Here is a 14,071-nt window from a genome sequence, read left to right as displayed (position 1 = left end):
ACAAAGATGGAGCTGGAGATTATCATACTGAGTGAAGTAAGTTAGACAGAGAAAGACGAATGACATATGATATTGTTTATATGTTCAATCGTTAAAAAAGGATACAAATAAACATATTTACAAAACAGAAATGGACTCACAGACATAGAGGACAAACTTATGGTTGCTGGGGGTGGAGGTAGGGTATAGGGGAGGGATTGTTAGGGAGTTTGGGATTGACAGGTATACACTGCTAGATTAAAAATAGATCCCCAACAGTAATCTACTGTATAGCACAGGGAACTCTGCTCAATACTCTGTAAAAACCTAAATGTGGAAAGAATTTGAAAAACATTAGCCATATGTATAACCAAATCACTTTTCTGTACGTCCAAAACTAGCACAACATTGTTAATCAGCTATACTTTGATATGAAATAAAAATTAAAAAAAAAAACAAAAAACAAAAAACTAGATCTGGTTGGTCCAGCGAAGAAGTTCTGCCTTCTAGTTACAGAGCTCCTATTCCTCTGCAGCCATGAAGGTTCCTGCCTCTGTGTAGGTGTTTTCTCACCTCACCTCATTCCTTTGAGCACTATGAGGTTTCTTTACGAGCAGTGAATGCCTTCCAAAGGTCATTGTCCTCTAGTCTCAGGTAAGCCTCCCACAGCATTGTCACTATATCAAAATATGAATCTGGACTAGCTGTTGCAAAAGCTGAAGTGCTGCAATAGGATGTATCTTTATCCATCTGCATATTTAGCTCATCACGTGGTCTCAGTTCAGGTCAGTTCAGTCATTCAGTCGTGTCCGACTCTTTGTGACCCCATGAATCGCAGCACACCAGGCCTCCCTGTCCATCACCAACTCCTGGAGTTCACTCAAACTCATGTCCATCGAGTTGGTGATGCCATCCAGCCATCTCATCCTCTGAGTCACATGGTCTACTAACTATATTTTTCTTCCTGACACAAAAGGTGGATGTGAGAGTGAACCCTCGGCCACAAGAACACAATTATTTTCTGGAGTAGGGTATAGGAGGGTCATCGTTGCTGTTTAATTGCTAACTTGCGACCAACTCTTTGTGATCCCAATGACTGTGGCCCATCAGGTCCTCTGTCCATGGGATTTCCTAGCGCAGAAACTGAAGTGGGTTGCCATTTCCTTTTCCAGGGGATTTTCCTGACCCAGGGAAAGAACCCACATTTCCTGCATTGGCAGTCAGATTCCTTATCGCTGAGTCACCAGGGAAGCCTTATAGGAGGGTGGAGAAACCCTAATAATAATAATACAGCCACAAAATGACCTTGTTTCTTCTGCAATATGACTTTCTTTCTTTTTCTACCAGTAACCCTGTAAGGTACTTTATCATTTTCCAAGTGTTATAGATTTATCTATCCTATTTTTATAGACAATTTAACAGAAAGTCAGAAAATCTGAGTGGACAGATTGAGATTTGTACCAATGAATACTCTTTTCAACAAACCACACTGCAGGGCTAAGTGAACATATCCATGGTCTATTGCAAAAAATACTACCAAATTTGGAAGTATGTTTCTTCATTTCAGGTTTAACTACCTTCTCATTCAGTAGTAAATAGAACTATGGATTTGTAGAGAGAGGGAAAAGTCACTATCAAACACAGTTTTTACTTGTGCTGACAGTAACACTTCTCTTTTCACCTAATATTTCATGTTATTGCATTACTTCCTTTTGAGAAAGAGTTGTTTCTCTTACCACAGTTGAGCTCAGAAAAATAATAAAATATGTTTATGTTTTCCTTTTTTGTTGGGAAGGGTAATTTTATTATAGACAATTCACTGAAGTACAAGAAACACAAAGTAAGAAGGGCAAAATCTGATTTTTCTTATTAAGAAATTAGAGAGAGGTTGAAAAAAGATGGTACATTCAGTGCTTGGATGTGTTCTTCCACACGTCTAAAAGCCCTGTGAAATGACAAAAAAGTAGATATTTAAAAAAGAAAATCAGGAAATTCTCTGGTGCTCCAGCACCTAGGACTCCACAACAGGGAATTCTCTGGTGCTCCAGCGGTTAGGACTCCATGCTCTTATTCCTGAGGGCCCAGGTTCACTCCCTGTTAGGGAAACTACCGATTGTGGTGAGGGCAAAAAGGTTTTCTAAAAAGTCTATAAACAATAGACTATAAATGTTTATATTATTTAATTTATTTAATCAATAAAATTATATTATATTAATATAAATATAAAAATAAACTATAAAAAGTCTATAAACAGTAAATGCTGGAGAAGGTGTGGAGAAAAGGGAACCCTCTTACCCTGTTGGTGGGAATGCAAACTAGTACAGCCATTATAGAGAACAGTATGGAGATTCCTTAAAAAACTGGAAATAGAACTGCCATAAGACCCAGCAATCCCACTGCTGGGCATACACACTGGGGAAACCAGAATTGAAAGAGACATGTGTACCCCAATATTCATCGCAACACTGCTTATAATAGCCAGGACATGAAAGCAACCTAGATGTCCATCAGCAGATGAATGGATGAGAAAACTGTGGTACATATACAGCTATTATTACTCAGCTATTAAAAAGAATGCAGTTGAATCAGTTCTAATGAGGTAGATGAAACTGAAGCCGATTATACAGAGTTAAGGAAGTCAGAAAGAAAAGCACCAATACAGTATATTAAAGCATATATATGGAATTTAGAAAGATGGTAATGATGACCCCATATGCGAGACAGCAAAAGAGACACAGATGTAAAGAACAGACTTTTGGACTGTGTGGGAGAAGGCCAGGGTGGGATGACTTGAAAGAATAGCACTGAAACATGTATATTACCATATGTGAAACAGATCGCCAGTCCAGGTTTGATGCATGAAACAGGGCACTCAAAGCTGGTGCACTGGGATGACCCTGAGGGATGGGATGGGGAGGGAGGGGGGAGGGGGTTCAGGATGGGGGACACATGTACACCCGTGGCTGATTCATGTCAATGTATGGCAAAACCAATACAATACTGTAAAGTAATTAGCCTCCAATTAAAATAAATAAATTAAAACAAACAAACAAAAAATAGCATAATTAACAAGTTTTTTATAATAGATCAAAAGACAATATACAGTTTTCTATGACACACATGAAATTCCAATACAACTATCTGAGAAGCTGTGACAACTAAAAAGAGAATTCATTAAGGTGAGAGTTTTTGAACTTAAAATATGAAAATAGCAATAGTTTTCCTGTATGCCATCAATAACTAATTAGAATCGAAGATGGGGAAAAGTACTATTTAATTAGTACCATAATCAAAAAATTGTACCCAAATAACAATAATAAGAGAAAATGATGACTTTAGAATAAGATAAGCTAAAAAAATTAAATAAAAAATACATAAAAATTAAAAATAAATAAAATTTTATTTGAGGACATAATATCTAAATAAAAGGAGAGACATACCACCTTTTTGAATGCAAAGAATAAAAAGAAAAATATTATATTATTATTAAGATGTCAAATTTTCCAAAGTCAAAACATAGATTTAATACATTACCAATTAAAGCAGCAACAGTTCCTTCTTAAAAATTCAATACCTGAAAAGCTAATTCTAAGGTGTATATAGAGAAAATCTTTACAAACTACTTGAAAACTTGTAAATTCACCTAAAAAATCAACATGTTGGCCGATATTTCATGTCAGTGGGTAAAAGTAATTGAACTATTCAATTACTGATACTGAGACAATTTAAAAATCCCTTGAAAAAGTAGTCCCCTTCATAACTCTTCTAGGCTTCAGATACAACTAACCGCAGTAAGCAAAGCAGGGTGGTATTGCTATGCAAATGTGCATAGATATCAATGAAACAGAATAGAGAGCCGGAAAATAAACCCACCCATCTACAGTCAGTTAACCTTCAACAAAGGAGGCAGAATATAAAATGGGAAAACTTCTCTTCAGCAAATGGTGCCTAGAAAGGTGGACAGCTGCGTGTTCTGGGAAAGGTAACGGGAAAGGTGGACAGTGATGTTAGCGCATGCTCTTACACTACACTCAAAAGGGCTTAACATAAGACATGACACCTTGAAATTCCTAGAAGCAAGCCTAGGCAAAATGTTCTCTGGCATAAATCATACCAGTGTTTTCTTAGGTCAGTCTCCCAAGGCAATAGCAATAAAAATATAAACAAATGGTATGTAATTAAATTTACAGGCTTTTCACAGCACAGGAAACCATTAAAAAACAATAGCTAAATGAAAAGGCAAGCTATGACATGGGAGAAAATATTTGCAAATGATGTAACAGACAAAGGCTTAATCTCTAAGGGATAAAAACAGCCCACACAACTAAATAACAACGACAAAACAAACAACTAAATTGAAACCGGGCAGAAGCCCTTAGTGGACATTTCTCCAAAGGAGAAATACAGATGGCCCACAGGCACGTGAAAAGATGCTCAACATCGCTAGTTATCAGGGAAGTGCAAATCAAAACTACAATGAGGTACCACCTCACACCAGTCAGAATGCTGCTGCTGCTGCTAAGTCACTTCAGTCATGTCCGACTCTGTGCAGCCCTGTAGTCGGCAACCCACCAGGCTCCCCCGTCCCTGGGATTTTCCAGGCAAGAACACTGGAGTGGGTTGCCATTTCCTTCTCCAATGCATAGCCATCATTAAAAGATCTACACATAACAAATCCTGAAGAGGGTGCAGAGAAAAGGGAATCCTCCTACATTGTTGGTGGGAATATAAATTGGTACAGCCATTGTGGAAAACAGTATGGAGATGCCTCAGAAAACTAAAAATAGAAATACCATATGATCCAGCAATCTCACTCCTGGGAATATATCCAGACAAACTGCAATTCAAAAAGATACATGCACTCCTGTTTATAGCAGCAACATGGAAACCACCTAAACGTCCATCCACAGATGAGTGAACAAAGGTGTGAATACGTGTACACGCAATGAAATATTACTCAACCGTAAGGAAGAACAAAACAATGCCATCTGCAGCAACACAGCTGCAGCCGGAGATGATCATACCAAGTGAAGCCAATCAGAAAGAGAAAGACAAATACCATATGATATCACTCATATGTGGAATCTAGAGTATGGGACAAACGAACCTATCTGTAATACAGAAGCAGACTCACAGACATAGAGAACAGGCTTGTGGTTGTTGGGGTGTGGGGGTCGGGAGAGAGACTGGGCTTAGTAGATACAAACTATTACATTTAGGATGAATCAACAGCAAGGTCCTAATGTATAGCACAGGGAACCACTATCAATGTTCTGTGATAAACCATAATGGAGAAGAAGATTAAAGAAAGATTGTATATATATACATACACACACACACACACACATATATATATATATAGCTGAGTCACTTTACTATATAGTAGGGTTTGGCACAAATCTGTAAAACAATTGTACTTCAATAAAAAAAATAGTCCTACTTCACAGAGCACATGGAATTAAATCCTAGATGAGTTTGTAGATTAAATGAATAACTACTCCAAATTATAAAAGTACTGAATGAAACTAGAGGAAAAATTTTTATCTTTCTTACAAGATGAAAACAGCCTTCCTAAACTACTCCCCCTTCACAAAGAGAAAGGACAGCAAAAAATAGCAAAACCAACAACAAAGAAAACATTAAGGAGGTGTTTGATACATGTGATTTAAAAATTAAAAATATACGTGTGGTTAAATATAGCACAGAAAGTTAAAAGCCTGGAAACAGAATTGAAAAAATAATTAAAACAGATTTAAGAGGCAAATTATTGATAAAGGATATACAGAAAGAGCTTCCCTCAATCAATAAGAAAAATAATTTAATAAAATTACGAGCAAATGATATCAATAGGAAATACAAGAAGAGTAAGCATACATGAGAAATAATCATATGAAAAGCTCAGTCTCATTATTAACCAGGGAAATGCAGAAAAACACAAGAACATTAAAAAAAAAAAAAGCTCCCTTATCAAATTGGCAAAAATGAGAAATATTTTGATAATATCAATGTATCAAGTGCTGGCAAGAAAGCAAGCACTCTTGCATACTACTAGAGACATGCTATGTAATCTTTTTTAAAGGCAATTTGCCAATATTTTGGAAGTGAAAATATTTATTTCTTGGGCCCGGAAAGTCATTTCTATGCATTATCCTTGAATAAATGCATAGGATGCTCACTGAAGCATTATTTTCAATAATAAAAATAAATAATCATATAACCTTACTGTACAATACCATCATGTAGCTATTAAAAACAATGAAGGTAATCCTCTTCTGGCAGGTAAAGATCTTCAGCGTACAATTTCTTGAAAAAATAAAAAAGACAGTCACACAACAAATGTATGTTATGAACATACCTTAAGGAAGGGAGAGGGTGAGTGCAAATGAGCATCTGTGTAAGTAAGTGCACGAAAGAGAAAGGAAAGATGAACGTAGCTTTTGCAGCTATTCCCATAATAAAAAGGAAAGGGGAAAGAGACACAGGAAGAGGCTAGTCATAACCCACTCATTCCACACATGTACTTACTTAGTACTTAGTACTTAGTACTAACTGATAGATGCTAGCAAAGCTCTACTTTATCGAGATCCATCAACCTTGCTACTATTCTTGTTAAAAACCTATTATTGCAGATTCCTTCTTGCTAAGGGAAGCAGAAAAGTCTATACTGTGAAAGAACTAAAACAAAATGATTTGACTAACTTAATGACACGTCAGAAATTTCATGCCTGTGGGTGTTTGGATATTTGGATATTTGGATATTTATATATATCCAAATAAACGCTGGGGCTTCGCAGGTGGCTCAGTGGTAAAGAATCCACCTGCCAGCACCGGAGATGCAGGTTTGACCCCTGGTTTGGGAAGATCCCCTGGAGAAGGAAATGGCAACCCACTCTAGAATCCTTGCTTGGGAAATCCTGCAGACAGATGAGCCTGACAGGTTACAGTCCATGGGGGGTTGTAAAAGAGTCAGACAGGACCTAGAGACTAAACAAAAACAAAACAACTAAACAACAATCACAAAATAAATGTTGACCTGAAAACTCTCCATGGGTAGTTATAATCTGATTTTACTCATGGTCATATTTTACAAACTATTTCTCAAACTTTGATTTTGGAGTTTTTCCCCAAAGCTAGATGCAATCATGGAAAATATGCCTGTCTTGTGAGGGTGCATTTGCTTTTGAGAAGCAGCCAGAAGGCATTTGGAACCAAGCCTGGTTGGGGAGTCTAGGGATACCACTGCTGGTGACTCCTGCTGCCTTTAAAGCTGGTGATGTCCGGATGGATTTAATGAAGAAAGTGAGGGGGTGAACTGTGCTGGTATCTGAGGGAAGAAGGATCATTCTGAGCAGAGGGAAAGGCGAGTGAGAAATCCTTGTGGTAGGTGTGAGGGGCTGTGTTTGAGGAAGAGGAAGAAGGTCCTTGTGGAACAGGGACAGGGCTCATCAAGGGGGCGGTTCTGTAGCACCTTGACCAGTTCTGGCTCTTACTCTGAGCGACAAAGGAAAGCATTAAAGGCTTTCGGCCAGAGATGCCCATGTGAACCGACTTAAAAAGGTTTAAAAAGATCATTTTGGTTGTTAACTGAGACGAGAATGAAGGGACTAAAGCGTTCCCACCCCACAAGCTGCTGGCTAATATGTTGGGTTCCCAGGGAAACTCTCTCATTTTGGACCCACCCAGATCCAAACAGGAAGCCCAGCACTGGGCTGTCTGTTTGCTTTGGACAAAACCATGCCTCACACCCAGTGACCTTCATGAACCCCATCCTTCAAAACACTCAGGAGAAAGTCACACTGGGCCCATCCTGCTGTTGTTTCAGAATGCCAAGTATGGATAAGAATGAGCAAGCTTTAATTCATGCAAACATTTGGAGATTTATGTCCACATTTTCTAGTTACAACTTCCTGAACCGTTTTTGTTATATGTGGGAGTAAAAATCTCTGGGGATGAACCAGAAATATCTGGGCTTTACTTGTAGGGCTCTGGGACTGCCTGAGTCTAACGGAAACACAGTATCGCAACTGATAAGTCTTATACAAGCAGGGGCCACAGGGATTGAGACATGCAGCCATACTTGAGTTTTTAAAATCCCTGACAATGCTTGATATTCCTTTAATTGTATTTTCTGACATCCTATTCTGGATTTAGCAAAGTCGGGCCATGACATCACTGAGAAAGTACTATAGCTAGTACTTTTAATACATTGCAATTAAAATGTACTTTTAATACATTGCAATTCAACTCTAAAGTTGCCTTTAAAGGATTAAAAGAAGAATTGAAGCAAAATATTGAAACCTTGTATCTGTCTGGGTTGTCTTTTTTCCTCCTTAGTGTCTTGATTATTAATCAAGTCTGTTGAGATAGCAGGTGCTCTGGGTCTGAGATTTTTTTAGGGCTCTTTTGGAGGGAGATTTTGCCTTTTTTTTTTTTTTAATCTTTTCACTTAGTATTACTAATTCAGTCCCCAAGTGACGGGTGTGCCACTGCTGTTCTTGTATCTGACCAAAGAAGAAATGTGAGATTATCCTGGTTTCCTCCTCTGTCTTATTTTCCATATACTCAGCAACCAAGACTTGTTGGTTATACCCCCTAAATATCTTTATAACCAGCTTGCTTTTCTTCATTCCATCTTGCCTCTTCCCCAACTCAAGCACATATTATCTTCTTCCTAGACTATTATACGGATTTTTATTGTCGCATTGCTTCTAGTCTTGAGTTGGAATTCCATCTCTGCCACTTATAACATTCTCTAAAGTTCTCTGTCCTCTTCACACCCTTTGTCTTTTTCTCTTCCATAGACCTTCCCTGGGAGATCACATCCACTCCTATGGTTTTGATTAATTCAGTATGCTCCAGATATACTGAAGATGCTACAATATCCATCTCAGACTTTTCTCTGAGGTCTAGACCTCTCTATCCAGCTGTCAATTCTTTTAACTCAGCTTGTTTCAAAGTGAATTGATCACGTTCCCCTCCACCTCCATCTTCCTTCTCAATTTCCCATCTCAATATATGATATTGCCTTCTTTACATCCAGTTGCCCAAGTCGTAGACCAAGTGTGGACTTTGATTTGTACATCTCCATAATTCCCCAAGTCAAATCAATCATCCCTAACTCTACCTCTTTTTTTTTTTTCAATTGAAGTACAGTTGATTTACAATGTTGTGTTAGTTTCAGGTTTATAGCAAAGTAATCCAGTTATACAGAATAGATATATCTATCTGCTGCTGCTGCTGCTGCTGCTAAGTCACGTCAGTCGTGTTAGATAAATATTCTTTTTCAGATTTTTTCCATTATAGATTATTACAAGATGTTGACTATATTAATACATCCCCGCGCTATGGAGTAGGTCCTTGTCGTTTATCTAGTTTATATACAATAGTGTATATCTGATAATCCCAAACTCCTCTGTTATCCCTCCACTCTCCATTTCCCCTTTGGTAACCATAAATTTGTTTTTTATGTCTGTGAATCCATTTCTGTTTGTAAATAAGTTCATTTGTATTGTTCGTTTAGATTCTACATATAAATTACATTATGTACATTACATAATTCTACATATAAATTACATTATGTACATTACATAATTCCACATATAAATTACATTATGATATTTGTCCAACTTACTTCACTTACTATGATAGATTTTAGGTCCATGCATGCTACTGTAAATGGAATGATTTCATTCTTTTTTCTGGTGGGGTAGTCCTAATTCCAACCCTTCAGCATCTCTTGGCCTGTCTCTCAGGGCCTATCACTAACCTGGGCCCAGCCCAAGGCATCATCTAGATTTTTTATCAACCTGGACTCTGCCTCAACCTTTTAATTGGATTTTTTTCTCTTTTTTTGGTCCCTGTGTTGTCCTCCTGCAATCCATTTTTCGCACTGCAGTGAACACGATCTTTCTAATCTGCAAATCTGCATTCCTCCGCCTGAAATCCTTCAATGCCTTCCCATTGTTCTTATAACAAATGTCTGTGGCTTATAAAAACCCCTTGTAGTAAGATCTCTGCTTGCCTCTCAAGCAATCTTTCTCCCCACGTAATCCCACTCTCACAACATTCTGATCATTAGAATTCCTTGGTTCCTTACATGTTCAATGTTTTCTCTTATCTCTGGGCCACTTCACACCATATTTCCTTTCCTTGAAGACTCCTTCCAGCTCATCTTGCCACACGCGTTGCCTTATTACTTACTCTTCAGTCTTTAGATGTCAATTTAAGTTTCTCTTCCCCCCAGCAGGCTTCACTGAACACCAAGTCCAGGTTAAATGCTTCTATTCTTTGCCTCCTTGATGTCATCTACTTACCTCTATGGTTCCTCTTATCAAATTCCACTGCAATTGCTTCTTTTGTGGTTAGCTCTCTACAGCCATTATCTGCCTCAGTTATTCCTATGTTTCCAGACTGTTGTACAGTGCCTGGCACAAAATACACACTCCAAACGAATCTGACTTGCTTGACACAAGCAGCCCTCTTACAGACTGTCTTCCTTTGTACCTTGCTCAATAGGCAAATACCTGCTCACCACTCAGGCCCAGCATAATGCCTTCCTAACTTCCTAAGAGAAGCACAGGACACAGATCCCTGTTTTCCGTATCAACTTCCTCCCCATCATCACTTTTTATCATTTGTTTTGCTCATGAGTCTTTTTTTGCATACCAGACTTCAAATTCTCTGCTGGAAGGACCTATATTTTCTTCTCTATTAGTCCCCATTACTTGGTATAGGGACTTCCCAGGTGGCATTAGTGGTAAAGAACCCACCTGCCAATGCAGGAGACATGAGATTTGGGTTCGATTCCTGGGTCAGGAAGGTCCCTTGGAGGAGGACATGGCAACCCACTCCAGTATTCTTGCCTGGAGAACCCCATGGACAGAGGAGCCTGGCTAGCAACAGTCCCTGGGGTCGCAGAGTCCGACACGACTGAAGTGACATAGTACGCATGCATTTGGAGTAGAACATACGACTTAGTCCTTGCTAAGGTAAGAGAGAGTTCAACAGTCAAACTGGGCCTGATTTTCCCTTGAAGGTATGCTTAACTTAATTCCAATTTGGTAATTCCAAGATAAGTGTTCTACATGACCTGTTCATGGTTATGTTGCTATAATAAGAGCTTAGCTTACTATGGGTACTGGTCAGTAAGTTATAGGATTCGAGATTCTCCTATTACATGTGTCAATGATGCTTTACTTAGATATGGTCAAGGCTCCATCGTGTGGAATAATCTGTGGCCACAATTGTATATTTTAAAGCAAGTTTTAGGGAAAAAGAGATTCATGGCATCGTATATCATTTGAACCAATGTTGGAAAACATGGTAAAAGGACACAGGCTCTTCACAGATTTCTGAATATTTTCCAAGTTGTCCTGTTAGCTCTATGTGAAAAGGAGATGATGTAGACATTTATACATTCACTATTGAAAGTATCCAGATCAGTGGGTCTACACTGAGGGTGATATTCCACTTTGTAAGGCATTTGGCAATGTCTGGAGATATTTTTTATTGTCACAAGTATGTGGGAGAGTTCTAATTGAATCTAGTAGGTCAAGGTCAGGGATGCTGTTAAAAATCCTGCAATGCTTCCCACATCAAAGAATTACCCAGTTCGAAATGTCGATAGTGCCACAGTTGAGAAACTCTGATCTAGATGAAACCCTGACCTCATGTCACTCAAAAACACTTTCCTAGTCCAGTATAGAATATAAATAATACTCAGCTCACAACTAGGAGATCAGAATACAGTCCCACTCATGCCCTCACTTTCCGATTTTGATTTTTCACCTTTAAAATGCTATTTTGAAATCTATCTCATGGGATTGTTTTAAAAATTATATTTGTGATAATGTATAAGGAAACCTTTAGTTTAGCCTGGCATCTAGTAATTGCTCAATAAATATTGTAAAGAAAATAAGTCCATGAATACATGGGTAACTTTGGGGGCTTTTACGGGGTTCAGGGCAATAGAATTTGCCTTGAGTGGTTGCTGAGCATATCACTCTTTTCGGGATCCATACATGCATTATCACTTATGAGCACACTTCAGAGAAGAATTGACATTGACAAAGACTCAGGGAGCTGCTCATGCGTACCTTTTGTTCTTCTCTCTCCACGGCTGCATTGCATTTTTCTATTCCCGAGTTCCTCAGAAAGTCCCTGAGATAGCCAAATAGCGTTCCGATTCCATATCCCAAGTAAGTGAAAACCATAACATGAAGAGGTGCTTCCTCAAAGGATTCCACAATTGGCCTGTAAAAATTTGAATTTCCGTTTTGCTGAAAAGACAAATGGAAATGGAAAATGAGCACTCTTCCACTACAATGAACTACAACACTGAAAATTTTGAACTTTCAATCTTTTACATGTCAAAGAGCACATTTAAGATAAAGAAAATACTTGGAGAAAATTGGAAGTTGATCACTGAAGAAGGTAATCAGCAGTGTACATTTTATTCCACAACTCTTAAAGAAATAATTGATTCAGGCAAAAATTATCAACAGATTCTAAATCCGTTAAGTGAAAAATGATTGAGGAATAGGGTTTTTGCAAGATACCAAAGTATCCCTCTGTAAATTACTCCTTAATCACAAACCTGGGATTACAACCTTAATCAGGGAATCCAATTCCATCAGAGATGATAGGACAACTCACCACTCTATACTCTTATCATGATGTAATATTCAATACACTGACGACATATTTAAGCTGAATTTAGCGAAACTCTAATATCTAAATTCCATTTTACAAGAAATATCAGGTAAATAACTTCATGAGGAGACAATCAGATAATCCACAACATGGGACTTTCTTTATGACAACTGACTTGTGTTTGATTTTATTTTTTTTTTCAATTTTTATTTGTTTACTTGCAGGATCTTTCACTGTGGTGCACTTGTGGAGCTCAAGCTTAGTTGCTCCACAGCATGCGGGGTCTTAGTTCCCAGACCAGGGATCAAACCTGCATCCCCTGTACTGCAAGGCAGATTCTTATCCACTGGATCACCAGGGAAGTCCTATGACTTGGTTTTTAAAAGCAAAACATAAACAAGTGGGACTACATGAAGCCAAAGACTTCTGCTCAGCAAAAGAAATGATCAACAAGATGAAAAGTCAACCTACAGAATGAGAGAGAATATTTGCAAACCACATATCTGATAAGGGGTTGATAATAATAAGGAACTCATACAAGTCAAAAAACCAAGCAATTCAATTAAAAATGGGAAGAGGACGTGAATAGACAAAGAAGACATCCAAACAGCTAACAGTTACATGAAAATGTGTTCGACATCACTAATCATCTGGGAATGCAAACCAAAATCACAAAGGGATATCACCTGACATGTTCTAACACGTTGTTATTACAAAATAAAAGAGAGAGAGGTAGCAAGTGTTGATAAGGATGTGGAGAAAGGGGAACCTTTGTACACGGCTGGTGAGAATGTAAATTAGTACAATCATTATGGAAAACAGTGTGGGGTTTCCTCCAAAAATTAAAAGAATTACCACATGATCCAGCTATCGCACTTCTGGGCGCATTTCCTAGGAAATCAAATCAGTATATTGAAGAGATATTTATATTATTCACAAGAGCCAAGATATAGAAACAATCTGTTGATCAAAGCATGAATGAATGAGGAGAATGTAGCTTGTGTATACACACACGCTAAGTATCATTCAGACACACACACAAGACAATTCTGTCATTTATGACAATGTAGATGAACCTAGATTATATTATACTGAGTGAAATAAGCCAGACTCAGGAAGACAAATGCTGCATGATCTTACTTATATGTGGAATCAAAAAAGTTGAGCTCACAGAAGTAGACAGTAAACTGGTGGCTTCCAGACCATGAGTGGGAAAAATGGTAAGATGTTGGTCCAAAGGCGCAAGTCTTCAGTTATAAGATGAAGAAATTCTGGGGACCAATGTACAGTATGGTACCTAGAGGGAGTAATAGTGTATAGCATACTTGACTTTGCTAAGACAGTAGATCCAAAGTGTTCTCATCTCACACACACATACACTCACATGCTTAGCTAGGTGAGATGACAGGTATGTTAATTAGCTTGATTGTGGTGATAATTT

General features: G+C 38.1%; 1 protein-coding gene across 1 annotated transcript in view; it reads right to left on the bottom strand.

The window, feature by feature from the left end:
* Positions 1-14,071, bottom strand: part of SPTLC3 (serine palmitoyltransferase long chain base subunit 3) — a 148,076-nt gene that overhangs the window by 98,118 nt on the left and 35,887 nt on the right. The window contains exon 2 of the mRNA XM_061435620.1: positions 12,075-12,257. Coding sequence (XP_061291604.1) covers positions 12,075-12,257 — 183 coding nt within the window. The remainder of the gene's footprint in view (positions 1-12,074; positions 12,258-14,071) is intronic.

Source organism: Bos javanicus, chromosome 13 (assembly GCF_032452875.1).
Source record: "Bos javanicus breed banteng chromosome 13, ARS-OSU_banteng_1.0, whole genome shotgun sequence".
Taxonomy (NCBI): domain Eukaryota; kingdom Metazoa; phylum Chordata; class Mammalia; order Artiodactyla; family Bovidae; genus Bos; species Bos javanicus.
The sequence above is the reverse complement of the archived record's forward strand: the minus strand, read 5'-3'. Positions and strand labels throughout refer to the sequence as shown.